The sequence below is a fragment of the Sprattus sprattus genome, assembly GCF_963457725.1.
Source record: "Sprattus sprattus genome assembly, chromosome: 9".
Taxonomy (NCBI): Eukaryota; Metazoa; Chordata; class Actinopteri; order Clupeiformes; family Clupeidae; genus Sprattus; species Sprattus sprattus.
Genome location: NC_137928.1, coordinates 24954822 through 24982095, shown reverse-complemented (window position 1 = coordinate 24982095; position 27274 = coordinate 24954822). Strand labels below are relative to the sequence as shown.

The following is a 27274-nucleotide window of genomic DNA, read 5'->3' as shown; positions in this document are numbered from 1 at the left end:
AGAAGCCGAGAACGACATACCTCCAACGGCTTTTTATTTCTGTTTGTATTCGCACTGCCAGTAGGAACGCTGACCGGACTTTAAGCCAGCTAATGTTTAGAGCTGTTTGGGGCTTTGTGAGCAAGTAGCTTGCTTACCTAGGATAGTTGGCTGTAATATGGCTTGGATTTTGGGGAAGTATGTGTCTACAAACTTGATTATTGGAGATTGAGATATTGTGTCTTTATTTATTATTGTTATTGTATTATATCCCTACTGACATGGGGATATTTAGCCAGTTATTGCCATGTTATAGTCCAGAAAAAAGTTTCTCTGCCTTTATGCTGCTTGTAAGAATTAGTTGAAAGAGATGCTAAATGCTTACTTGATGGCTCTCAATGAATGGCTTCGATTTGTACAGAAGCACAGTGTCATAGTTTGGCATGGTGAGCTCTTGCTCACGTTGCTTTGCACCCTGCCGTGACAGCTGTGTGCACTTCAGCACGCATGACACACCAAACAGTCAGTTAGTGGACATTTCTCTGAGAAGGGCCAAAGAGACACTTGCATGGGTGCCCAATGACATGTCTCTGCTTGCAACCCAGTGTAGAATATTGGAACTGAAGAGGAGCTGAATTGTTCTGAAGTGCATACAGTAAGTTTGATGGTGGTCTGGTGAAGGCATCAGACTGTAGTAGGGATGGTGGTCGGTGGTTGGCTGTTTGAGGCGGGTGGGGTTCTAAATACAGACGAGCAGATTGTGTGTCTGTCACAGATGGTGCAAGACCAGCAAGTCCAAATGAGTGATACAGAGTGGTGCTGCCGGGCCAAGTCAGAATGCTGCCCTGGTTGTGTATTGGTGTGTGCCAGTGACTACTCTGGTTACACATGTACGCTTGCCTAAATGTCACTAGACCCAGAAACATTCACAGTAGTAATAGTATAACCGCAAATTACACACACACACACACACACTTTTGTAACACATGTTGAAATCAACTCAAACACAGGTGTAGATAAACCAGGACTCGCATAGTGTTCACTGTCACCCCTCAAGGCCCTCTTGGCCCTTGGATTTATTATTAGGTCCACCAAGGCACATAGGCTGTATGTAAACACACATCACTCTGCCTCCCCAGCTGTGTTACAATGACAACTTTCCATGGCCTTAAACACACACGCACACAATCACACTTTGTTTTAGATCTAGTATATAGTATATAATGTGTGATGTGACAACATTATAATTCACAATGAATACTCTATCAGACACGTGATTCCTGTCTTTAACTGGTGCTCGTGTCTGGCTCTAAACAGAGTGGGTGTCCGTCTGTCTGTGGGTGGGTGGGTGGGTGTGTGTGTCTGCATCTTATTGTGCTAGTATTTCTAGTGTGTGTGTGAGAGACTTCGGGGTGCTTGTGTGTGTGGTTTTGGGTGGTGGAAGAAAAAATGTAATTTCCATCCCTGACAGAAAGTGGCTGGTAGAATCATATTTTTAATTTTTTTTAATCAGCCGCCATTTTGTAATCAATATATTTTCTCTTAAGTAAGAATTTAATATTTAAACTCATGGGTATCCATTTTAATTATCTTTCCTCACACCACACACACTTAAATGCACAAAAGCAAAAAAATTACTTTTTAACATCAAGCTTTAACAAAGGCACAGTCTAACACACACACATAAATACACTTCGCTTCGGAATCCCTCCTCATCTGAATAAATTAATAACTGCATTAACTCCACACCGGGCTACTAGGAGGTGTACTGTGATGTTGACTCCATCATAACAGCTTTTCCCTCTATCTGAGAGTGCTGCCATCCTCATCTAGCTTAAGGCTTAATCTTTTGCCTTAATGACTACACGTATACAGAAATGTCTGTTTTCAGTCCTCAACATGAAAATCAAAAAAAACGTTTCTAGCACGCCTAGACCTCTGCACTGAGCAAACACATAACATTTAGCAAGCGTATCACGTCATTGTAACCTTCTGGTCAACTGACCGACCATTCATTGATTAGAAAACACAAAGGAAATATGGAAATATTGCATTCAAATAAAAGTGAATGGCTCGTAACATTTTAATATAAGTGGCTGTTCGGGATTGCAACAAAGCCTCATGACTGGCTTGTCTGTTAATGTTGCCATGATACCACACTTTTCAACCATGTTTTGTGAAAATCGGGCTGACAGTTTTTGCTGCGTACCGTAAGGAAATTGCCCAAACCGCAAGGACATTTCTATACTGCTGCAGCCTTACCGGCTAGTAGGTTGATTAAATGTACCTGCCACTTCAGAAATTCACCAGCCAGTTGCGGGTGCTAATTTCCAAGTGTGTGTGTGCATGTGTGTGTGGCGGTAGTCGTGTTTGTGTGTGTGGTGGCAGTAGTTGTGTGTGTTTGTTGTTTGGTGGAGGGGGGTAGGGTTACTTCCCCAGCTCAGTGCCAGCCTCCTGTTCCAAAAATACCCAGCTTGTAGTGAGTGCTGTAGAGCTCAGCGCGGCAGCACCCATGGAGGGGCATGGAGGTAGGTCTGGCAACCTGAACTCTCTCTGTTCCTGCTGCTGCTCAGAACGCTGGGACAGAGTTGGAGGAGTAGCCTGTGGGACTACAAGGAATTGGAGGAATTGTGGGAAATGTAGACGTAACCCTGTTGGGGTAAAGTTCAGAGGGGAATGGTTTTGTAGCTTGGCTTCTGGATGACTTCTCTATCCGAGTGGTCATATGATCTCTCGCAGGTCTGCAGGGTTGAGTGCTGGCGGGTATCATATTAGGCTTACTCTGATGTGTGTTATTGGGGGATCCTTTATGTAGGTTAAACAAGCTTCGTTTTGTTTAGGTTCTGTGTTGAACACCATTAGTGCAGATGAGGTGAATGCAGAGGGATTCTTGTTACAAGTTGAGGATATTTTGTATACACAGGTGGAATGCCCTGTGTTGTTTTTTTAATTGCCCTGTGTTGGCATATGGGCCTCCTTGCACATATGTTAAGAGCCCAGTGCTCTGTGTTGTATTCTCTATAGGCGCCAGCCTTGACCTGTACCTCTGCGCCATACACGGGGTCTGGGTTGCATGCCAGCTCACTGGTGTGAGGGTGGTTGTGGGTTGAATACCTGCCGCTATGGGGGTCAGAGTTGGGCCGGGCAGGCTGTGGGATCCGGCCTGTGTGTGTGTGTGTATGCCAAACTGAGAGGTGGGTACGCCAGGCACAGTGCCATTGGGCTCTGCTCCAGACCAGTGCTGCGCCCGAAATAGAGGTGCAGAGAAACGGGCAGACTGAACTGCCCGCACCAGGGGCATCAGATTTTGGGGAGAGGATATATTTGAGTACACTGCCCACAGCGCCATGATTCAACACATTTTAGCTCTCAGGGCTAATACTGGACTCCTACCACTCTCGCTGTGGTCAGCTAGCTGTCTGTCTAGCTAGCGGTCAACAAGGCTTTTAGTCTCTCTCTCTGCTGTCTAGGGATTGGTCACCTGGTGGAGCCATATTCTAGAATTGTTTGGTGGTTTCACACACGGTTCCTTCTGGTGTTGTGGCCTCCTGCTATGCTTTGTTGCCCTCTTGTCTTCAGAGCTCTACAGTCATGGTGAGTAGATGTCCCTGTGTGTTTGTGTTTGTCTAAGTTACAGCAGGTGGAACATGCCCACAGAGAGTGGCAGCAGTGCCCTGTGGCACAATGGCAAGGGTTGCTGTAAGGCTAGGGTGGCAGAAGACAATAGAGTATGGCCTTGTGTTTGTAAATGCTCTGAAGCAGGTGTAGATTGTGTAGTGATTTTGAAAGTGCAATACGAGCTGACCTTCAGACATTTAGGAACTCTTTTTAGGGACGACGGTTGTGGGTGGGGATGAGTAATTATCCAGAGCACGTGGGAGTTTCCCCCCTTTAGTGAGTTGTTTCATTTCCGTAGAAACTTTCACTTTCCTCTGGTCTTGGAACTACTCACCAGCAGGCCTCAATTGTGAAACCTTATTCTGACCAACTTTTAACCCGACAGAGTAATTGATATGGTGCCATCATAACAAAATGCCATGAGTGCCTAAAATTCCTCGAGTTTAGTATTCCTGAGTGAGAGTAGATTCAGGAGGGTGAGTTTTCCACAAGCAGTTCTGAATAAGCCATTGTCCTTGATCTTCATGATGCTATGAGTGCACTGAAGTGCTCCTTACCACAGCCCCAGAAAGCCCCCGTCTCTCCCACTCGAGCGTGTTTGTTTCTGCCTCTTCCTGTTCGCCTCGTGCCCTGGGCATAGTTCCTGTGTGTTTGTCCCTCTGTCACTCGCTTTTGCTTTCGAAGTATGTCTCTCTCGGTCTGCTTTGAGTCTTGCAATCTATACACTTCCTGTCTGTCTGTCTGTATGTCTGTCTGTGTATCTTTCCGCTTTGTTTTAAGAGTGTGTAGTGGCAGTAGGAACTGCTTCTCTGCCTGTGTGTGTGTCGCGTTACATGTCTGCTGTGGGGGTAGATTGCTGTGAGGGGTGGGAGTTTCTACCTCATGGTGGCAGCAGGTCTGACATTAGGTAGGGGGTTTGCCACAGGCTAACAGCCAGATAGGGCTATTTATACCCTGAGCCTTATGCTGAAACACCAGAGACGTGAGAAAGAGAGAGTGACTAGTCTAAGATGACTAGAAATATTGCATTTCCTGTCAGCTTAATAATTTGTTTTGCGTTCTTACGACTTTTGAATGGATCATTCTGGTGTAGCATGCAAATGTGTGCTGTGTGCAGGCTTTTAGCTAGGCATGCGTCCGAGCGTCTTCGGACGCACTGTTCTAAAATAATAAAACATTGGACGCACTACTTTAAGGCAGACGCCCTACAGACGCCCTGAGTTTTTCATCCCCTGTTTTTCCGGTAATAATATTTCTATCACAAAAGAAAATAATAACAGATTGAAATGAACAGATAGTTCACGTAGCACTAAACAGACACGTCTAATGCGTGAACGTGAACGTTAACGTTAACGGCAGTGTTGCCAGGTCCGCAGTTTTCCCGCGGGCTACTTTTGAAGTGTTGACGCGGGTTGAATTTTTTTCCCCGCTGGTTCAAGTAAACCTAATCCTAACCTAATTTATACCCAAATCCTACCAACGTGACTTCAGAACAGCACGTAAACACATGGACATGGGACAAGCTGAAATTATTTTAATTCAGTAAATACATAGCCTATTGTAACGTGCCGGCATAGTCGCCCCATAATGCCGTGCGGCGGGCGCATACTTTCTGTTTGTAATGCACAGAGCTCAACAATGTTCCTTACTGTAATAATTGCATGTCGTTGTTCTGTGTTGGGACTGCATTTACACAGGTGTGTGACGGAACACAGTCTGTTCGAGATAACTTGTAACAGGGCATAAACCCCGTGCCATTTTGAAATTGTGTTGCGTTTCGTGTAGAGCAATAAAAAGCCATATTACGCATCCGTGATTTGTAACACTATTTACACATGTATGAACTGTAAGTACATGATTTTAAATATAGTGAAGCAACACGATGAGGTGTTTCAGTTGAAATAAGGTATTGCATTAACTACAGTAAATGCATATGAAGTAAAAACAGTACATTCATGTTGTCCAGGCACGACAATAATATGTCAAAACTCCGTCGCGGGGGAGGGGGCAGGTTCCCCGACGAAGTGTCATCTTTTCCACAAACTCAAATCTGGTCACCCTATATTAGCATATAATACACGTAGCATATAAAAACATAAAAACATAGCTTATAACGGCTAAGTGTCTTGCACAAAATATATGAAAGATTAACTAAATTGAATATGTAATCACTAGTCAAGGAAGACTCTAGGACTAAGATATTCATAAAAAGTAAAAAAAAAAAAAAAATGTAAACTTCTTATTTGGGTCAGCCAAGTCTAACACTATGTGACTATCAACTGACAAGTAGCCCCCTGCATGTATACAAGATGTACATGGCAGTTCTTGCTTGAATTTCTTCTGTGTTGGTATGATTTTCAGTTTGTGTGGTACACTGATGTACATCATATGTGACAATTAAGCAACAATACTGCAACAGACACACCAAAAAATGTTACCTGAATTGCACAAAATGTGCACTTCAAAATGCAGTAAAATAGAGTTTCAGACAGTTAGGAATAAAAAATTTGATGGGGGGGATGCCCCCAGACCCCCCTACGATACTTGCGCCTGCGGCGCGCGCGCGCTCCACCGCGTTGGGTTAAATGACAAAATGGACCCCCCCTAAAAAAATCCTAGCTAAAAGCCTGGCTGTGTGTGTGTGTGTGTGTGTGTGTGTGTGAGTGAGAGAGTACATATCAGGTTAAAGTGGCGGAATTCTTACATGATTCAGACATGTTTTGGTTTCATTTGTGAGGGTTTACAAATATTCCCTGATCTTCCTTTGTTAAGGCCGATATTTACTCAGTTTTAGACGCAGCGCGTAAGCACGTAATTTACCCAAGTTTTGATTTACGGTTCCTTAAGGTTCCATTAGGTTCCCTACGGATTGTGCGTGTTGCAAAGCAAATCAACGCCAGAACTGTAGGTTTTATTTTGAGTGAAGTAAGCGTATTTATTGCAGCAGGACAAAGGAAAAAAACGTACCGGAGCATGAAAGTGTAGTGGGTGAAAGGCTTGATGTTATGAATACATTTGTTACACAAAATACAAAGGTTGGCAATTCAGTACCAGTGGCGAAAAAGACAGATCACATGATTCAAAAGTTTGTTTATTGACACATCTTTAATGACGGCCTCAGCACTTGTTTTAATGTGTTTATGAGTTACATTATTAAAAGATGAAAGGTAAACGGCGAGAGAATCGCCAGGTGTACCTTATCGTGAGTGTATGTTGTCAGTGCTTGTAAATACTTTTACGTTTACTCCACGTTAATGTTAGCTTTTGTATATGAGCAGACCAGGCTCATTCTATCAAACTCCCGCTTGCCTCACGGGTGCAATTGATATTAACTCAATGAATGATATCACCATGACTCACAAGTGGTGGAAAATTAATATGAAAGTATTTGTTTGGTGAATTAGCGCGTTCTCTCCAAACAATCGCGGGTGAGAATGGGAAATTCTCTCCATAAATTTGCCGTCATTTGAGCGTCCTTATACGTGTTTAAAGAGGGTTTGTAAAGGACTTCATGTCTTCGGACCTCTTCTGTTATGTTTGTTCATAATCCACAAGAAAAGGCTTGTGAGACGGTCTGCAGGCTATTCATGATTAAAAAAAATCTGGGTCTAAAAAAGAATGTAGTATGTGATGAGTCTGTGTGATGACCTCTCCAAGGGCATACGCTCACTGCAGCCTGTCAGTTACCTCCCACAGTGTCATCTCATTGTGTGGTTGATATTTGCGTTCATGTGTTTTCTTACTCGTGTGCTATTTTCTAACATGCTAATCTCGTGTGTGTGTGTGTGTGTGTCTGTCTAGGTTTGAGGAAGTCCAATAAGAAGCGCAGCGAGTCTCCCCCAGCAGAGCTCCCCAGCTTTCGGCGGAGCACACGCCAGAAGACCACGGGCTCCTGCGCCAGCACCAGGTACATGCACACTCATCCCCTCTGATTGTTCAGTCACTGGCCTCAAGGTGCTGCCTGTTAACAAAGCCCACTGTGATTGGTTAAGCATATCACAGTACAGAGTAAATGCATTATTTTTAACAGATGAGGTTACAGGACAACATGTCCTTCTCACAGAGGGCCTGTTGATCCTTAAAAAGTCTTGATTTAGATTTGTTTGAGGTCATAGAGAGTATTATTTTTACTTACATTCAGTTTTTAATATTCAATAAAATTAAAGCATGACTGCTTATGGAATCATATAGCATGAATGCGATGATTGCCATGATAACCGCGTGAGCGCTGGCTTGTCTAGCCAGGTTCAGCCGGTCCTTGCTTGCTGCATTCATATTTTGGGCTGTATTGGTAGTTGGAGATTAGGTCTTCAGCCTTATCTTGGAATTATTTGTATACATCCCATCATTTCCTGTTTGGCATGGAGAATTCCAGGTATTCCAACTTAATGTATATCGATTTTTTTGTTTTCTGAAGGTAATTTAGAAAATATTTCTAACCATAACAGGTTGAAAAAATATATTATTCAGCTATAAATTACTGCATAGGCGAAGAAAAGTTTTTAGGTGTTTTTTTTGGGTGGGTTGGTGACAGAAGTTCGCAAGCTAGCAAAATTTGATCAGTGTTTACCGTAGTTGTTAGTAGGGCCTGACAAAAGGAAAATATGTTTTTTTTGTTAGGCAGGGCTAAATAAAGTTTATTGAAGTCCGTTTTGTGTTGTCAAAAGCGCAATATTAATGTTGTAGTCAAAAAGTCCCAAAATGGGTTCCCATTCACATCCATTAAAAAAAGGGTCTGTTAATGACGATCTTTTTTTTTTTTCTTAGTCTCTGAAAGGACTTAGTTTTGAGTATGATTGTGAAAAAATTGTGCTGCAACACTGCCTCAGGTCAGCCAGTGGGCTGAAAGACACATGCTTCAATATGAGGGAGTAGATAAAAGCTGTTAAACATGTTGTCGTCATCTCTCTCCCTCTCTCTTTCTTTCTCTCTCTATGGGATAAGCTGAGTCATCCACTCTCTGTCTCACACACAGACACACACACACAGAGGTGCACATATTTGCACACAGGGCTCGAAATTAACTTTTTGCCTTACCAGACAACATGGCTGGTAGATAAAAAAAAATACCAGCCAATTATATTTTTTACCAGCCAAAATTAAACCTGCCATTTCAGACCTACTCTGACATTGTTTGATTATAAACAATCTTTACCTATGATTTTAATATCATCGTTAATCACTCTCAGAATGGATTTAAAGAAATCAACCAATATTGCCCAATTGGCTGGTGACAGCCGCAACACGTGCTGTATCATGCTGTACCCGGGAATCCTTAAAGGCCCTCCTTCACGATACGTTAATTATTTAATTAACCTTTGCATGACCTTTTTTTTTTAAAGCACATTCAAGATTTGGCCATTAAAAATGTACTTCAGATGAATTAATTTAACCTCATAAGAAGCGCTGCATTAGGTCTACTAAAAAAAATCTAAATTAAGCTTTTAAATGACACCTATATGATAGATAAATATTGTCCAACTAACACTATAGCATAGATATTCAAAAGCTTATTATACTATAGTCTTACTGATCTGACAAAAAACCGCATTGAAAAAACAGAGGGAAGGCAAACAGTACCTCTGCTTCACTGAATGGGGCGTGCGAGAGCCCACCGGTCGGCGATAAGCTTATTCAGCCATTGCTCTTCTATACGCTTATACTACCACCGTCAACGTATTTCAGCCACTGCCGTGGCTCCCCATTATTCGCAATGAGCCACCTACTGCAACATGCTCTTGGTGTAGCTGTAGCTGCTGTTGTGGCTGTTGTTTCTTCCTCCCTAGATGTTCTCTGCACCTTTGCTTGAGGTGATGCAACGGCAATGAATCGTCGCATTATTTTAGCTTTCGTTTAACTGCGTTAACTTGCGTGTGGTCAACTAAGTCGGTTTCAACTTTTGATTCGCGCTCAAAATATTAGAACTTTATAAGCTCAAAGTATTAGAACTTTGTATTCGCTGGCAAAATATTAGAACATTGTATTTGCGTGCAAATTGTTATTGTTGTATTAAAATTCTAAGAACTTTGTTACCCTTTCACTTCTCCCACTGTTCGTGTTGGCGTTGCAAGCTATTTTTAACCATGACGGGCGCAATAGTCGGGAGATTTGCCCCGCAATGTCACTCGCCAAGTGGCGGAGCATCGGAGACAATTTAGTCGCCAGCCCAAAAATCTACACGCCATTGGCGCTTGGCGGGTGCCAATTTCGAGCCCTGTTTGCACACACACACACACGCTCATGCTGTCAGCCTGTCACATTTCTGCCACCCCTCTTCCTATGTACCTATCCCTCAAGCCGATTGGGCCCTTCCTCTTTAATTTTCAGACTACCTCAACACTGCTAGTTTTCCTTGGTGTGCTTGTCAAGCGCTGTTTCTTTGTCTTGACAATGAAAATGTGGCCTGATGGGCACCCTAACCCCTGTGCCTGTGAAACAAGTGCAGATGGCATTCACGAGCCTGAGCAAGCAATCTCTAGTAAAATGTCCTCCTGTTACAGCTTAATAGAGCACGCAATTCCCAATCTACCAACAGAGTCAAATATGTTCCAAATAAGATCCCCTTTGTGTGAGTGCACTATCTTTCATGAGAAAAGCCAAAACATTATAATCACCCTGCCAAGCTATGAGGTTTCCTGCCACAACCTGGCTTTTACCACTGTCAGGCCAGCATGTGGAAAGAATCACACAGGAAGGATTTTTTTTTGTATCTGTGAATTGTCTGAGCTGTCACACTTCCTGTTAAAGTAACATTATGCAATCATTTGACACTTCTTAAGGTATGGTTTTAATAGCAACTTGTTTTGGTACCATCCTCAAATACATGTTGTTAGCATATGGTCATGTGAAGGACAGATCAACACCTGTGTCCCATAAGCCATCCAGGATATGCCCTATGTAGTTCTGTGTTCCGGGCTGGAACACCCTGCGAAAATGGAAGAAAAGCTTTCACAGCATGACATTGCAAGCTTTACTCCCAAAAGACACCAGTTAGTGTGTTGGCAAGCTTCCATCAGTGTCAACTGGGGTTGGTGGTGTGTGCAAGGTTTTTGCATACCTTTTAGGTAGTTAGTTTGCTAGTTTTGGAACAGAACTTCATATTGCTGCTTTAAAATTACCAGAGATCGGCACATTTAACATATCTCTCACACTGACTTTGGGCTGCAACTAACAACTATTATTTGATAATCTTTTTCTTCGATTAATCGTTAAATTGAATTAAGAAATAAAATATAATTCTTACCCCGGTGTTAAATAAATGTTGAGATTAGGAAATATTCATGACCAAATTGAATGTTCATTTATTAGTTGGTGCTGTTCAACACTTTCTTAGTGTTAACATGCCATTTTGAAGAATGGCCTCGGCGTGAACCCTGTCCTGCTTTAAACCTAGCTATTGCATCTGTTCTGTCACCCGTCATAGTGTTTAGCCAAGTTTGGGTCAAGTGACATTGGCTCATGGACGTGCACACAAACACACTGCTGCTCAAGAGCTCAAGCTCACATGTTTGGGCAAATTGGTGTTCAGCATAGGGGTTAAAAAAAAAATCCAACCGAATTTCATGTCATGACTTATTTTGAAGAGTTGAGTAGAGTAATCTACCACATGATTTACACTTAGCATCTCTAATGAGAAGAAACTCCAAGTCGTTTGTGCCGGCTTTCCTATCACTAATTATCTACACATGCATGTACCATAAGCAGCTTCCTTGTTTTTCTAATCAGTGAAGCCTATATATGAACCGTGGGCAAGCAGTGACTGACTGACACTCATCTCTCTCTCTCTCTCTTTCCACCCTCAGTCGGCGAGGCTCAGGCCTGGGCAAGCGCGGGGCAGCTGAAGCTCGCCGACAGGAGAAAATGGCAGACTCCGACAACAACCAAGACGGAGCCAACTCCTCCAACGCGCGCACTGACGAGGCACCACAGGGGGCTTCAGGTACCCAAGAGCTTACCCCCCCTGATCCGCCATGGGCAAACAAGTCTCCCCCTCCCCTATCCACCTCACAATAAAAGACCTCCACCTATTCGCCTTTACAGATCAGCTGAATATAACTTCCTCCATAAGGGGAAATGTCAAGTTTGTTGGTTACCATCTTTAGAATTTTTGTTGCTTTGATTCATTTGATTCTCTCTCTCTCGCTCTCTCTCTCTCTCTCTCTCTCTCTCTCTCTCTCTCTCTCTCTCTCTCTCTCTCTCCCTCTCTCTTTCTGTCTCTCCATCTTTGTCTTTGCTTCTTACTTTCTCTCTCCCTCTCCCCAGCCTCGAGCTCAGTAGCTGGAGCTGTAGGCATGACCACGTCCGGTGAGAGTGAGTCGGATGACTCCGAAATGGGCCGTCTGCAAGGTAAATCACTTTAGAGTAGCCGCACTGAATACTATCCTGAATTAGCTGAACTGCTCTGCATTAGGTCACTCTGCCCATAGTAATTAGAGGTTTCAGCCCACATACTTTTATTAGACCTTATTTATAGAGCATTAGGGCTTGCCTGCACTTTGAAGTAAACAGGGGCTGGGGGTTTAGTGGTAGATTCATGTAAGGATAGTATGTGCTTGTGATGCATGTAGTTTTGGGGTTAGTTGTGGTGTGTGGTTTCCTTCTTAAACCAGTAGTGTCGCTTAATATGTCTTGTGTTTTTTTGTGTCTGTGCGAGTGAGAGAGTAGGGAGAGTTCACCACCTGACCAACTAAACTAAAACATAGTGAATTAAACGCACCTAAACAGAAGTAGTGGGAAGAAGAGACATGACGTGACATTTTAGTTGCCTCTAAATCCTGAGAGACCTTCTACTCAGTGTTCCATGACCTTGTCCACCCGTACTCTTATGAAATGGATCCAAATAGGGCGTCTTTTCCAGCTCCCATATTGCCCTAGTCATCTTTCAACCCGACCCATGACCTTGAGTTTAATTGGCTGATGGGTCGGCTGTGTATATCTCATGGAGCTTCACAGCTGCATGACCGTCAGCAAAAAACATTTAAACATGATTACTTTGGTCTGCCTCTCGCACAAGGGCAATAGCTACACCATTAGCCCTGGAGCAACAGCAGCACTATAACATTGGTGCTGAATCTTCTTAACCAGTGGTGTAGCAGTTATGTTGCTTCAGTGTTGTGTGACGGTGTTTATTTCATGGTGCAGTTAGTGTGTGTTAGTGGTCACACTATGGTCTTATGCTGCAGTGCATGTGTTTTTGTGATGTTCTTATGCAGTATTGTGGCAGTGGTTATACATTGATATCACAAAGTAGTGTGAATTTCTGTGTGGTGGTCCAGTGTGTATGTTACTGATATTGACATTTGCTGTACTGATGAGAAGTTGTGTTTCTGTGGTCTAAGGTATTAAACTAGTTTATATGCATATGGTGGTGGTTTTGCCCTTTAGTGTGTGTGTGTGTGTGTGTGTGTGGGTGGGTACTGTGTGTTTAACTCATGATGATATTGCCCTTCAGAGTCTGTGTGTGTGTGTTAGGGGTGTCACGATACCAAAAATGTAGTAGTCGGTACCAATACCAGTAAAATAACACGATTCTCGATACCAATGTCGATAAAAGGATTTTCCAAGGTTCCATGCACTTGAACTTGAAACATGAACTTCTTTATTAAAATATGTGAAAATAGCAAAATGTCATAAGACATACAAAACATGTGCAATAACGCATAGCACAACATTAGATTAGATTCAAATGTATTGTCATTGCACAGAGTACAAGTACTGAGATAACGAAATATAAATAAATTGGGTAATCGTGTTTTATCAAACCAATTGCATATTTATGTGTAACTATATTAAACTAGGACATTCTGTGAATTTCCCTAGTTTAGTCGTGATACTTGCAAGATACATGCCCTCTTTCTCTCTCTATCTCCTTCTAACCAAGGTAGGTTATAGGCTAACGTTAAAACTACAGCATAGCTAGCCTAAACTACGTACTGTAACACACGTGCCCATCATTTTAAACATCATGTGTATTTCAGTATGACAGATTTAAAAAACTGAAAAACTGCATTATTTGGATTTTGTCAGTATGAATCAGAACTATCCTTGAGTTCTTTAAACAAATACAGATGACTGTCTTTCAGGTGCTTTGCTGAAAGTACTACCTCCTTTGGTCTGAAGAACACGGTAGCATCGTTTGCATAATGTTGTAGAGTGACCACACGTCCTCTTTTACCTGAACATGTCCTCTTTTCGAGACATAAAAAATGCGTCCGGCAGGGATTCCAAAAGGGTCCGGGATTTAGCCTTGTCGGATATTTGTGTTTCTCTGGGTGTTTCACAAACTAATATTACGTCTTTTGGAAAGGGTATCTCCCTTACATTCCACCTCTTTGCGCGTGCTCTCATTGGTCGACCGCCTTCCCAGTGTTGCCAGATATGATAATTATCCTCCAAAATTAGCCTATGATACGATACGCCATTTCCAGTCTGGCAACACTTCAAACCTGGCCGCCTCCACTAGTTTCATCGTTTACAATAGTAAATGGCAGATCTGCATGTGGAAAAACTGTCAACTTTGACTGGAACACCGACGCGTATACTGCCCCCGTCAGTTCCAGAAGAAGCGCAGCACCGATTCTAACAGCTGGCACCGGCGCTCATGGTACTTCCGGTGCTTAAAAAAAATGGGGTATCGTCTGTGTTTTGTTATTTTAGTACCGAAAGGTATCGTAAGTATCGGTTCTTGTGACATCCCTAGTGTGTGTGTGTGTGTGTGTGGTAGACTTGGTGCAGTCTGACTGTGTGTGTGTGTGTGTGTGTGGGGGGGGGGGGGGGGGGGGGGGGGGGTACTGTGTGTTTAACTCATGATAATATTGCCCTTCAGAGAGAGAGTGTGTGTGTGTGTGTGTGTGTGTGTGTGTGTGTGTGGTATAGTCTTGGTGCAGTCTGACTGTGTGTGTGTGTGTGTGTGTGTGGGTACTGTGTGTTTAACTCATGATGATATTGCCCTTCAGAGAGAGTGTGTGTGTGTGTGTGGTATAGTCTTTGTGCAGTCTGACTGTGTGTGTGTGTGTGTGTGTTGTAAAGAGTTTTTAACTGAGGGTATTGTTGCTCTTGCAGCCCTGTTGGAGGCCAGAGGTCTCCCCCCTCACCTGTTTGGACCACTGGGGCCGCGCATGTCTCAACTCTTCCACAGGACCATAGGCAGCGGGGCCAGTGAGTACCTCTGTTCACACGCCATGTGACTGACAAAAAACAAGCCTTTTCACTGTGACCTCAGTGTGTCATGTGTGTTAGTGTGCTTCACTGTGCTTGTATTGATTTGTTAGTGTGTGCCTGAATAAGTGTAGACTGTTTTTTTTTATGTCAGAGTTCTTGTTTTTCTGACCTTTAATCTTTTTTATTTGCCCTTTTCCCTCTCCCCATCCCTCTCTATTGCCTGACCCTCCGCCTACTCTCTTGCTCCATCTCTACTCCTGCACCAAACACTCACTGTCCTTCTTAATGTCTCCATTTTTTTCTCTACACTTTTTCCCTTCCCTCCCTCTCCCCCTCGTCCCCTCCCCCTCTCTCTCTCTCTCTCTCTCCGTCTTTCTCTCTCTCTCTCCGTCTTTCTTTCTCTCTCTCTCTCTCTCTCAGGCTCTAAGGCCCAGCAGCTGTTGCAAGGCCTCCAGGCCACAGGTGACGAGTCCCAGCAGCTCCAGGCTGCCATAGAGATGTGTCAGCTCCTGGTTATGGGCAACGAGGAGACGCTGGGAGGCTTCCCCGTCAAGACTGTCGTGCCCGCCCTGGTCAGTGCCCTACTGTCTGCTAGTGTTCCCCCCACCCACTCTCTATCTGTCTACCTCTATCTCTCTATCTCTCTACCTCTACCTCTCTCTTTCTCAAATGGGGTTGGATCTAGTCCCAGTTGGCACACTAATGGCAGCCAATCTACTTCCGTGTTAATTTGGGTCGCTAAAATGTGTCAGGGTAAGGCTGCTGAAGGAGAGTGAGCTGTGGAGGTGCCTCTTGTCTTGCCCCGCGTTAACACAGCCACTCTCTCCCCATGGAGATGCCCCAGCTTTTCCATAATGGAGCCTGTAACACCCACAGCAGTTTTCCCTGTTTGTCAGTTAGAAGCTATTAGCCTTCAGCGACTGCTGTAGGGGTCATCTGAATTGGACCAAGAGGGACCCACCAGCCTTGTATGCAACAAGTGCTGTAATTACGTAATGCAATTGGGACACATTAAGACAATAGGAGTCTTTTTGACTTTGAGTTAGAATATTGTATTGTATCTGTCCGTTATGTTCAAGTATAGATTAAATGGATTGGGACTCCCTGATGGAAGACTTTGATCAATTGGGCTTAGAGCTCTTTGCATAGTGCTGGTTGTTAATGAATCAGCATGTCATGCTGACTTTCTCATTGACATCAGTCTCTGTGGATGAGCACTGGTCTGATTGTTGGCTCCGTGATGGCTGAACTGTGAAGATGCATGCACATTTACTGTTAACCCGTTGGGTCTCTGCATTGCTCTCCAGAAGCATTACTACGTTTTTATGTTGTCTCTTTCCTCCACAGATCCAGTTGTTACAGATGGAGCATAACTTTGATATTGTGAGTATCAGCAGTGTGTAGTGTTCACGCAAGTGTGTCTGTGTGCTACTGATGCTACTATGTGAGTGTGTCACTGAAGTATCTAAATAGTAATTTCAGTGTGTGAATTATTCACTGACGTGTGTGTGTGTGTGTGTGTTTTTTGTGTGTGTGTGTGTGTGTGTGTGTGTGTGTGTGTGTGTGTGTGTGCAGATGAACCACGCGTCCCGTGCCCTCACCTATATGATGGAGGCTCTGCCACGCTCCTCAGCCGTGGTGGTGGACGCCATCCCTGTTTTCCTGGAGAAAGTATGTTACCCACACACACATACACCCAGACTAATTTTCACTTATACATCCTCAACCAAGCACATTGTAACTGATCAGTCAGTTATTAATGCATACATAATAAGACAAACAACAGACAACATCTGTCTACCTTCAGAGACTTGTGTGTGTGTGCGCGCCACTCATTCACTCACTGCTGTGTCTCTTGTGTGCAGCTTCAGGTGATCCAGTTCATTGATGTGGCTGAGCAGGCTCTGACCGCTCTGGAGATGTTGTCAAGGCGACACAGCAAAGCCATTCTCCAGGCTGTAAGTGGCCGTCTGATCAGATCCTCTGATGATTTAATCAACTTAAGAGCCTCTGCTGCTCACTGTGAATGTCCCACTGTCCTTTAACCTCTGTTTATGTGTGTGTCAGATTTAAGAGTTAATTCATTATCAAATCACACTTTAAAGCAATGCCTTGTGCAAGTTTCTCTCATTGTTTTAATCGTTTTTTAATTCTGTCTTTGTCTTTGTCTTTCTCTCCCTCTCTCTGCTCCTCCTTGTCTGTGTAGGGTGGTTTGGCAGACTGTCTGCTGTACCTGGAGTTCTTCAGTATAAACGCCCAGCGGAACGCTCTGGCTATCGCCGCTAACTGCTGCCAGAGCATTACCCCAGACGAGTTCCACTTTGTGGCCGACTCGCTGCCCCTGCTCACGCAGAGACTCACACATCAGGTAACACACACACACACACACACACACACTCTCACTTGCATTAGGCAACACATCCACTCACACACTGTGCAACACAATCACTCACACACACTCAGGCACAGAGAAAACATATAAACACACCCACACAAAATCACTCGCACACACATACATACAAGCACACAACCACACAAGCCACATACTTTTGCACCTTAATACAACCACACCAACACAGTGATTTCTACCTTGGTTACAGTGCAGATGTCTGAGGTAACCATATCACCGGGCTGACCATATCTTTCCTCTTGTCTCTTCCGCAGGATAAGAAATCCGTTGAAAGCACTTGTCTTTGTTTTGCCCGGCTGGTGGATAACTTTCAGCATGAAGAGGTAAGGGCAGCGATTTGTGTGTGTGTATTTGTGTAGTTTAACTTAACAACACATGCTTGGATTCTGTGTGAACAACATAAAGCAATAAAACATGGATTTCCATCACATGCTACCAGGGTGCAGAATTAGCACCTGCAGAATTAGCACCTGCCAAACGCCAGTTCTGTGTCGCCGGGTAAATGATGGCTTCATGTTCCATTTGTTTGGTGTCGGGTACATGATTAGATGGATTGATGGCCGTGGTGAAGTTGGCTTGATGTAGGACATTCATGACAGCTGGATCCATTTCTGTTATCTCATTGAAAGTTGAATGAACTTATTGCAGATAATGTAATTCCGCATTGTATTCAATTGTGAAATTGTGTATAGTGTTCGGACATGACTAAAACTTGAGGCATTTTAAATTGCCTCTGTTTGTTGCACTCACTTGAAAACTCACACACTTAATTTTGTGCCCTGCATGGTACATTGAAGAATGTTTGTCGTGTATTCCATCTGACCCTTGACCTGTGTGACCCTCCCCCAGAACCTGCTGCAGCAGGTGGCGTCCCGTGACCTCCTGACCAACGTGCAGCAGCTGCTGGTGCTGACACCACCAGTGCTGAGCTCGGGCATGTTCATAATGGTGGTGCGCATGTTCTCCCTCATGTGCTCCAACTGCCCCAGTCTTGCTGTGCAGCTCATGAAGCAGAGTGAGTCTCTCTCTTCCTCTCTCTCTTTCCTTCTTTCTTTCTTTCTTTTTTTTTTTCTTTCACAAACACAAACACACACACAACCACTTATTGTCACCTCTATTTTCCTTTGAGAAGCACCCACACACATCCTCACACACTCTTCCTTGTACTCTCCTTCACTCACATGTGTAGCTATGGCCATGCTCATAAACCCTCACAGACTGGGACAAAACTGCTGTCCTTGTGGCACTGTGCCTCGTGGCCCCCTGTGCAAGTCCATCAGTAACAGGCTTGTGTATGTCAGTGGCGGTCGAGATGTACATTAGTAACTGTGTATGTGTCCTGTGTGCAGATATAGCAGAGACCCTGCGCTTCCTGCTGTGCGGAGCGTCCAATGGGAGCTGTCTGGAGCAGCAGATCGACCTGGTGCCCAGAAGCCCTCAGGAGCTCTACGAGCTCACCTCACTCATATGGTACTTCCTGCCCCTGCTGCATTCACTTCGTTTTCTTTCTCACAGCACAGTCAAAGTGATACTGAACCAGCACTTCACTGAGTGTGTGTGTGTTTGTGTGCGTATAAAGTTCAGCCAGTCAGAAAGGAGACTTTTGAGTCTTGGAGAGCTTTGTGATGGTAAACAGAGCCATTCCTTCACAGAAAAGGCACGAATAGGCATCCTACCTGGAAAGATGATTAGCATTGTTTTTTATGGTGGGAAGATTTTCCCCTGGCCTAGCTCAATATTTTATACTGGGGATTGGTAGTCTTTCCTTGCTGTAGGGATTGCTAGTCTAAAAGCTGTCTGCCAGCATTTATGAAGTAGTCCCCAGAGGTTATTTTCAAGGCCTGTTTTATTCATGTAAGGAGAAAAACGATTTATCTGCATTTGAAAATGTGAGGCCTATCTGATCGAAACACATGACAGACAATAGGTCCAGCAATACTACTCTATGGCCCACTGCAGTCAGTTTAACTTAAGCTTGGCCAACTAAAATATAAAGATGAATAACACAGCTTTTCTGACAAAGAAGCCTCCTCTTAATGAGATTTAAGTGTTCTCATGTTCTCCGTGTCCTTGTGTTGGCAGTGAGCTGATGCCATGCCTGCCCAGAGAGGGCATCTTTGCGGTGGACGCCATGCTGAAGAAAGGCAGCGCCCAGACCACAGAGGGGGCCATCTGGCAGTGGAGGGACGACCGGGGCCTCTGGCACCCCTACAACCGCATTGACAGCCGCATCATAGAGGTACAGCTCACCAACAGCACATTGCTCAAGCAATATTTTTTATATATTTCAAATGTTTGGTCATTTGGGTACCTCCTAAAGCCAATTGCTTCTTTTTTTTCTCCCCAACATCAAATTATCTCCCTCCTTCCCTCATTCTCTTTCCATCCTGCCTTTCTCTTTTTTGGTCATTCTCTTCTTTTCTCTTGTTTATCTCTCTCTCTCGCTCTCGCATATGCACTCTCTTCTCTCTTTCTTTCTCTCCTCACCCCCCCTCTTTCGCTCTCTCCTTTAGACGGCTCATCAGAATGGGGAGGATGAAATAAGTCTTACCACACTGGGTCGTGTTTACACCATCGACTTCAACTCTATGCAGCAGATTAACGAGGACACGGGCACTGCCCGAGGCATCCAGAGGAAGCCCAACCCACTAGCCAACCCCAACTCTGGTAAGAGCACATAGCAAACGCACGCGCACACACACACACACACACACACACACACACACACACACACACACACACACACTCACACACTCGTCTTCTGGTCTGCTAGTCTCCCAGTGTGTGCAGGCGGGTCGACACACTCTGGAATGCCTAGCACAAAGAAACCTAAGCATTCAAATTGACCTTCCTAGAGATAGATCAAGCATACTGATCCTGCACCGCAGCTCAATGGGTAGAACAGAGCTGCCAACATACACGATTTTGGCGTAGCAGATACGATTTCCAGACCCCAATTACGCTGCTACGCTTGACTTGAATATCCTACGCATTTCCCAACAAATAGATATCATTCTTATAGAGGATTCATGTGCATGGGTTGACATCCAACCAGCCCTAAAGCTCACCTATAACCCGTATTATGAATCGTTCCTTGCGCCGGCAACGCGCCAATCGGATTGGCCGTACTTTATTTTTTTTTACATGCCGTTACCAATGTTGACCAGCGACTAGCGGTGAGGTTCGTGGCTGCTGAGGCACCGACTCTTTCAGTGTCAGATTTACAAATATATGAACCCAATAGAGAAGCTTAAATCACCATTCAATTGGCAGCTTGCACATTGACAACTGGTTGTTTTTCATATTTCATATCAGCATTCTTTACACACATATTGGTAAGGTACATACAGTTGGCAGTTGCTAGCTTGTGATGAACTCGTGTTAATATCTGGATATATGAACTCGTGAATATAAACGGTTTCATACGAAGTTGCACAGGCAGTTCCCATTATAATTGTATATAGTTCAATCAAGGAGACCATAACATCAGCTAGATAACTAGCTATCATTTCATGCAAATTGAACTCTTCCATTTAAATCGTTGAAGGTAATTTTAAGTGTCCTTAGCTAGCTAGTAAGCTAGCATAGCAACTATTTAACCGTAACAACCAGGAAACAACTTCAGCTGGAAAGTTTAATTCCTCAAAATTAATTAAAAGCAGTATTGGGTTCAAAGTGATCACAAACACTTGTATGATGTTAAATGGCTTTACATAGATATTAAACAATCCTCAGATAAATAATGTGAAATCAACGGAGCAAGGGCTTACTCTGATAACGATGTAATGTTAGCGAATGAGGGGTGAGAAGCTCCCCCTTGCTAATATTTACCGTACTTTCCGGACTATTAGCCGCACCTGAACATAAGCCGCAGAAGCTAAATTGCACAATTTGTACATATACAAGCCGCACCGGACTATAAGCCTCAGGTTTTTTATGTTTAATTACCATATGGTTCGTGCACAGAGGGGATTGTCGGGAAAGAGGCAACTGTTTGGGGAAGCTCCCATTTATTAACATTTGAACAAACAAGTTGCATAACGTTTTCAACCATTTAGTGCAATAGTAGCTACAGAAGCTACAGAACATATAAAGCTACAACAACAAATAAAGTGCCTGTAACACGACGGTAAGTCTAAATTGCAGTAACACGGCTGCTTAAAATATGCGGTTATCAGCCTACCAGAAAAGTTATTACCGTAATCCTCCTCTTCATCTTCATAAACATCATCAACAAATAAAGTGCCTGTAACACGACAGTAAACCTAAAATTGCAGTAACACGGCTGCTTAAAATACATTATTAGCCTACCGTAACCCTCCTCTTCATCTTTGGTGAAGTACACGGCTGTAACCAGAAAAGTCAAGTCATTAATCCTAATCTTCGTCTTCTTCCTCCGTACTAAAACCACAAAAGTCCTCATCTTCAGTGTCGGAAACAAACAGGTTCAGGGCTTCGTCAGCCACTCTCCCCTCTCTTTCGATGTCGCTCTCAAAACCAACGAACTCCTCTTCGTCACTGTCGGAATCGAACAGCCTCTGAAAGGCCTCAGGTGTGGCGGCGTCCTCCTCTCCATCACGCAGCAGTCCAGCCTTTCTGAACCCGTTGGTGATTGTGGATTTTTTCACACTCCTCCACGCCATCAGGATTCACTCACAAACTTGTGCGAAAGTGGCTTTTCTCATGCGAACCGTTTTGGTGAACGATTTCTCGCCGCTCGTCATCCACGCCTCCCACTGAACGCGTAGTGCCACTTTGAACGCACAATTGACACTGATGTCCAGTGGCTGCAGATGCTTCGTTGTGTCCCCAGGAATCACAGCTGGAACGGAGTTTGTGCTCTTGATGGCTGCTTTAACCGAATCTGTGATATGCGCCCTCATACTGTCCAAAACGAGCAAAGCTTTTTTTTGCCGAAAGTATCCTCCAGGGCGTTTGACATAGCACTCATTCAGCCACTCCTTCATTACGCTTTCCATCATCCACCCTTTCTTGTTGACTTTAAAGGACATGCCGTTTGGGATCTTTTCTTTTGGCATTGTAGTCCTCTTAAAAATCACCATTGGCGGAAGCTTCACTCCTGATGCTGTGCAGCCAAGAACACAAGTGAAATTTGTTCGCTCGTGTCCAGTGGTTCTCAATGTGACGGACGATTCACCTTTCTTGTTAACAGTCCTAGTGAGAGGCAGGTCAAATGTTAATGGCACTTCATCCATATTTATGATCTGGTCCGGTCCGATGGAATATTCCTCTATCTTTCTTTGTGTGAATTCGCCAAAGTTTGTTATTTTTTCTTGGTAGTCGGGAGGGAGTTGCTGGCACACAGTCGTCCGCGCCCTGATGGACAGTCCCTTTCGCTTCATAAATCTGAAACACCAGGATGGTCCACCTCTAAAATGTTCAATTTTCATTTCGGTGGCGACTGTTTTGGCCTTCAGTCGGATCTGCACGGTGGAAACTCCTCGGCCGTCTGTTCTTTGAGTGTTCACCCAATCTTCGAGAACGTCTTCAAGTTCCGGCCATTTGCTTTTGTGACCTCTGAAAGCTTTTTTTGACTTTTTGCATTGAGACAATTCTTCCTGCTGGCGTCTCCAACGTCTCACCATTGACTCGTTGATTCCAAGGTTACGTGCAGCTGTTCTATTTCCTTGGTTTACTGCCAAATTGACTGCCTTTAACTTAAACGCTGCATCATATGCATTTCTACGTTTGTTTTCCATAATGAGGGTGTCTCACAAACTGTCTTGCGCTCGCAATGTCCGTCTTTCTCGCTGTCGTTCTGTCTCGTACCACTCGCGGTAGAAGTCTGCTTTGCGGCTACTTCAGCGTGTTGAAGCAAATGTGTAAACATTGTGGATGGTACATTTTTTTTTTTTTTTTTTTTCTAAAAAGATTTAGGTTTCTCCCTAGTGGCCGTTAGCTGTAAAAATCCATAGACAAGCCGCACTGTTATATAAGCCGCAGGGTCGAAAAATGGGGAAAAAGTCGCGGCTTATAGTCCGAAAATTACGGTAGTCTTCGCTGTTCGTTCAAAGCCAAATATATTCTTGGGGTTCCAAATAGCAATTTGGCTTTGAATGTGAGTAGTCGATCGAGCTATCTTCTATCCCGTATTTTGAAACAAACTTTTAGCTTCAGCATTGGTCTCCCACCATTATTTATCACTTCACATTTCGATTGAAAGTCGTGTTTTTAAGCTCCCGCACGCCCCCTTCATTGAAACAGAGATACTGCTTTTTCAATGCAGTTTTATGTCAGATCAGCAAGTCTAAATAGCTTCTACACAGATGTGAAATACATTAATATTATATGAAATGAGACGCAGCTCGTCGCTGCCTTACCTCGCATGTCTCCTCTCTGTTTCACCAGGGCATGCGCAAATTCAGCGATTTTGATTATAAAAATGCTTTAAATAGTTAGAATCCTACAGATATTACATACATAGCACAGATCAGTAGATAAACATTAATATTTATTTTATGTTGACTAATGTTCAGTGCCAAGTGACCATGTGTTTGGGTAATAAAACACTTTTTTGTGTATGTCTTTGTATAATTGTGTGCAACAGTAAAGGGAAAAGAGGAAATTATAAACTCAATACTGCAGTTATTTTGCAGAAAAACATGTCCTAATATGACCTAGATTGCATCTCGGAGCACGTGAACTCTCTGGCTTTTGGGGGCCTCGGCGGCCCCCAGACCCCACCCCCGCCTACAAAAAAAAATATGCTACTTGCTACTACTTTATGAAACACAATGTTGCCACCTCTGGTAGAATAATGACAATAAGGGCAATAAGGAGCACACATACGTAAGGGATAATGTATAGAACGCAGGTCATTGTCGGGAAAATAAGCCCCGACAGGGCGAACAGCACCCCGACGCGAAAGCGGAGGGGTGTTGATTCACCCTGAAGGGGCTTATTTTCCCGACAATGACCGGTGTTCTATACATTATCCCGCTTATTATACGGTTACAACTAAAACAAACAAATTACTTAACACCGTGTGTCTTTTTACAATGCATTTGTTACTATACGTAGTGTTTAAAAGGAGAGAAATAGTTCGCCAAAGACGTTGAACTTCAAAGACAGTTGAACATTCTTTAGAACACAGCTGCTCAACCGTCCGCTGAAACTCCATTGATAAGTTACCGTACTACTTGCGGAGTGCTACGAAAGACGTGAATTAGAGGCAAAAAGGCCACTTTCCTTGACAGCGGTCATTAAGTCCATAGCAACGGTCAGTTATCGGAAAATAGTTGACCGCAGAACGTTGGGAAGCCCCATTCAAGTGAATGGAGCATTCTACAGCATTAAGAAGAGCCGTGTAATAAAGAAGGTTATATCTACACGCCACTGAGTTTCTGATAGTCACTTTATAGGCACCTTTAGGTAACATGAAGAAATGTAAAGTAATGCACTGGATGTAGATATTGGTCATTAAATTGTAAAAACCGCCACTCAGGTCATTGTCTGCTAGATTATAAAATGTAAATGGATACAGATGCAAACTCAGACTAAGATCTGTCTCTCCGCTTGCCCCCTTCAGGCAGTCACCAGGAGGTGCGTCGTGAGGACGCTCGTGCCCAGCTGATGAAGGATGACCCAGAGCTGGCCAAGTGCTTCATCAAGACGCTGTTCGGCGTGCTCTATGAGGTTTACAGCTCGTCGGCCGGCCCTGCCGTCAGACACAAGTGCCTTAGAGCCATTCTCCGCATCATCTACTTTGCCGACGCAGACCTGCTGAGGGACGTGCTGCGCAACCACGCAGTATCCAGGTGAGCAGTGCCACGCCGCCATGAGACCCCAGGCAACGGCCAGAAGAATAGGGAGAAAGGAGATAGCAATTGTTGCCCCTTTTTGGAGATAGCAATTGTTGTCACAGGTTTTTTCCCTGGCTCTAAATGAAACCAAGACTAGAATAATATCAAAAATTGCAGGATCAAGCTTTCTGTTTAATAGACAATAACCAAAAGCAGAAATGGGTGGAAACTGTGCTATTAGGGAGGCATAATGCACAACATAGGAAATACAAAACAGTGCAGTAGCATCACTGGAATAGGCAGATATGGGGGAAGCTTTGTGCTTGGCACTCACCCTTGATTTGAAGTGCAGGTACTTGTAACACATTTAGAATTTAGTTGAAACCTGGGGTCTTTTGAGGGAAATGGAAAGACTTTTCATGTTTGTAAGGTAGTGGACCTTTTCTATTTAAAGTAGAAATTGGATGAAAAAATAAGACCAAAATGAGCTAATTATTGGATTTTTCTGTAGTAGTTATTGACTCATGGATGTGGGAATAATATGGTGTGTGTGTGTGTGTGTACGTGTACAGTCATATCGCCTCAATGCTGTCGAGTCAAGACCTGAAGATTGTAGTGGGCTCTCTGCAGATGGCAGAGATCCTCATGCAGAAACTACCAGATGTCTTCGCTGTCTTCTTCAGAAGAGAGGGTAAAATGCCTCTTACATAACCTCTTGTTGATGTTCTCTCTCTCTCTCACTCACACTCACACACACACACACACACACACACACACACACACACACACACACACACACACACACACACACACACACACACACACACAAATCTTACTTTAGACACAGATCATTTGTTAATCCAAGGCATAGGGGTGTCACAATACCAAACATTCAGTAGTCGGTACCAATACTAGTAAAATAACACGATTCTCGACACCATTTTCGATACCACGGTAAAAAAAAAAAAAAAAAGGATTTTCCAAGATTCCATGTACTTGAACTTAAAACATGAACTTCTTTATTAAAATATGTGAAAATAGCAAAATGTCACAAGACATACAAAACATGTGCAATATAGCATAGCACAACACAATAAAGTGCAATTAATGGTTAAAGTGCAACAACTAGTGACTCCAGACTAGGGGTGTCACGGTACCAAAAATTCAGTAGTCGGTACCAATATCAGTAAAATAACACGATTCTCGATACCAATTTCGATACCACGGTAAAAAAAAAAAAAAAAAAAGGATTTTCCAAGATTCCGTGCACTTGAACTTGAAACATGAACTTCTTTATTTAAATATGTGAAAATAGCTAAATGTCATAAGATATACAAAACATGTGCAATATAGCATAGCACAACATAATAAAGTGCAATTAATGGTTAAAGTGCAACAACTAGTGACCCCAGACACATTCCAGACTTCCAGGCATCTTTTCAAAAGGTACTGTGCAAAAACAACAACAGTGCAAATCAAAACCGTGGATAACAGTGCAGCCATTCAGCTAACACGATAAACATGAGTTTTGAGCTTCTTAAAGGACATATTTAATACAAAATAAATCGAAATGTTCAGTGTGGTCACGGCGAAATTCCAGCTGTCACTCGCAAATCATCTTATAGGCTACATTGAGTCTATGGCATTGAAAAAAAAAAATTGGGTAATCGTGTTTTATCAAACCAATTGCATATTTATGTGTAACTATATTAAACTAGGACATTCTGTGAATTTCCCTAGTTTAGTCCTGATACTTGCAAGATACATGCTCTCTTTCTCTCTCTATCTCCTTCTAACCAAGGTAGGCTATAGGCTAACGTTAAAACTACAGCATAGCTAACCTAAACACCTGAAAGACAATCTCCCTTTGTCTGAAGAACACGGTAGCATCGTTTGGATAATGTTCAAAAGTAGGGTGACTAGACGTCCTGTTTTACCCGAACATGTCCTCTTTTCGAGACCTAAATAATGCGTCCGCAGGGATTCCAAAAGTGTCCGCGATTTTGCCTCGTCGGATATTTGTGTTTCTCTGGGTGTTTCACAAACTAATATTACGTCTTTTGGAAAGGGTATCTACATAACGTTCCACCTTTTTGCGCGTGCTCTCATTGGTCGACCGCCTTCCCAGTGTTGCCAGATATGATAATTATCTTCCAAAATGAGCCTATGATACGATACGCCATTTCCAGTCTGACAACACTTCACACCTGGCCGCATCCACTAGTTTGATCGTTTACAATAGTAAATGGCAGATCTGCGTGTGAAAAACATGTCAAAACTTCGACTGGAACACCGAAGCGTATACTGCCCCCGTCAGTTCCAGAAGAACTGGAGCACCGATTCT

The 27274-nt window shown here is 43.5% G+C and overlaps 1 protein-coding gene across 6 annotated transcripts in view; it reads left to right on the top strand.

The window, feature by feature from the left end:
* Positions 1–27274, top strand: part of trip12 (thyroid hormone receptor interactor 12) — a 63551-nt gene that overhangs the window by 21146 nt on the left and 15131 nt on the right. For 5 of the 6 annotated variants that reach the window (XM_080844696.1, XM_080844695.1, XM_080844697.1 and 2 more), the window contains 16 exons: positions 7399–7504; positions 11400–11536; positions 11860–11943; positions 14659–14754; positions 15178–15329; positions 16105–16140; positions 16333–16428; positions 16623–16715; positions 16964–17125; positions 17422–17490; positions 18017–18182; positions 18517–18637; positions 19250–19406; positions 19681–19834; positions 24717–24945; positions 25503–25621. In XM_080844696.1, coding sequence (XP_080700822.1) covers positions 7399–7504; positions 11400–11536; positions 11860–11943; positions 14659–14754; positions 15178–15329; positions 16105–16140; positions 16333–16428; positions 16623–16715; positions 16964–17125; positions 17422–17490; positions 18017–18182; positions 18517–18637; positions 19250–19406; positions 19681–19834; positions 24717–24945; positions 25503–25621 — 1977 coding nt within the window. Of the gene's footprint in view, positions 1–3301; positions 3574–7398; positions 7505–11399; positions 11537–11859; positions 11944–14658; positions 14755–15177; positions 15330–16104; positions 16141–16332; positions 16429–16622; positions 16716–16963; positions 17126–17421; positions 17491–18016; positions 18183–18516; positions 18638–19249; positions 19407–19680; positions 19835–24716; positions 24946–25502; positions 25622–27274 lie in introns of those variants that run through there. The other variant, XM_080844698.1, reaches the window with a different exon arrangement.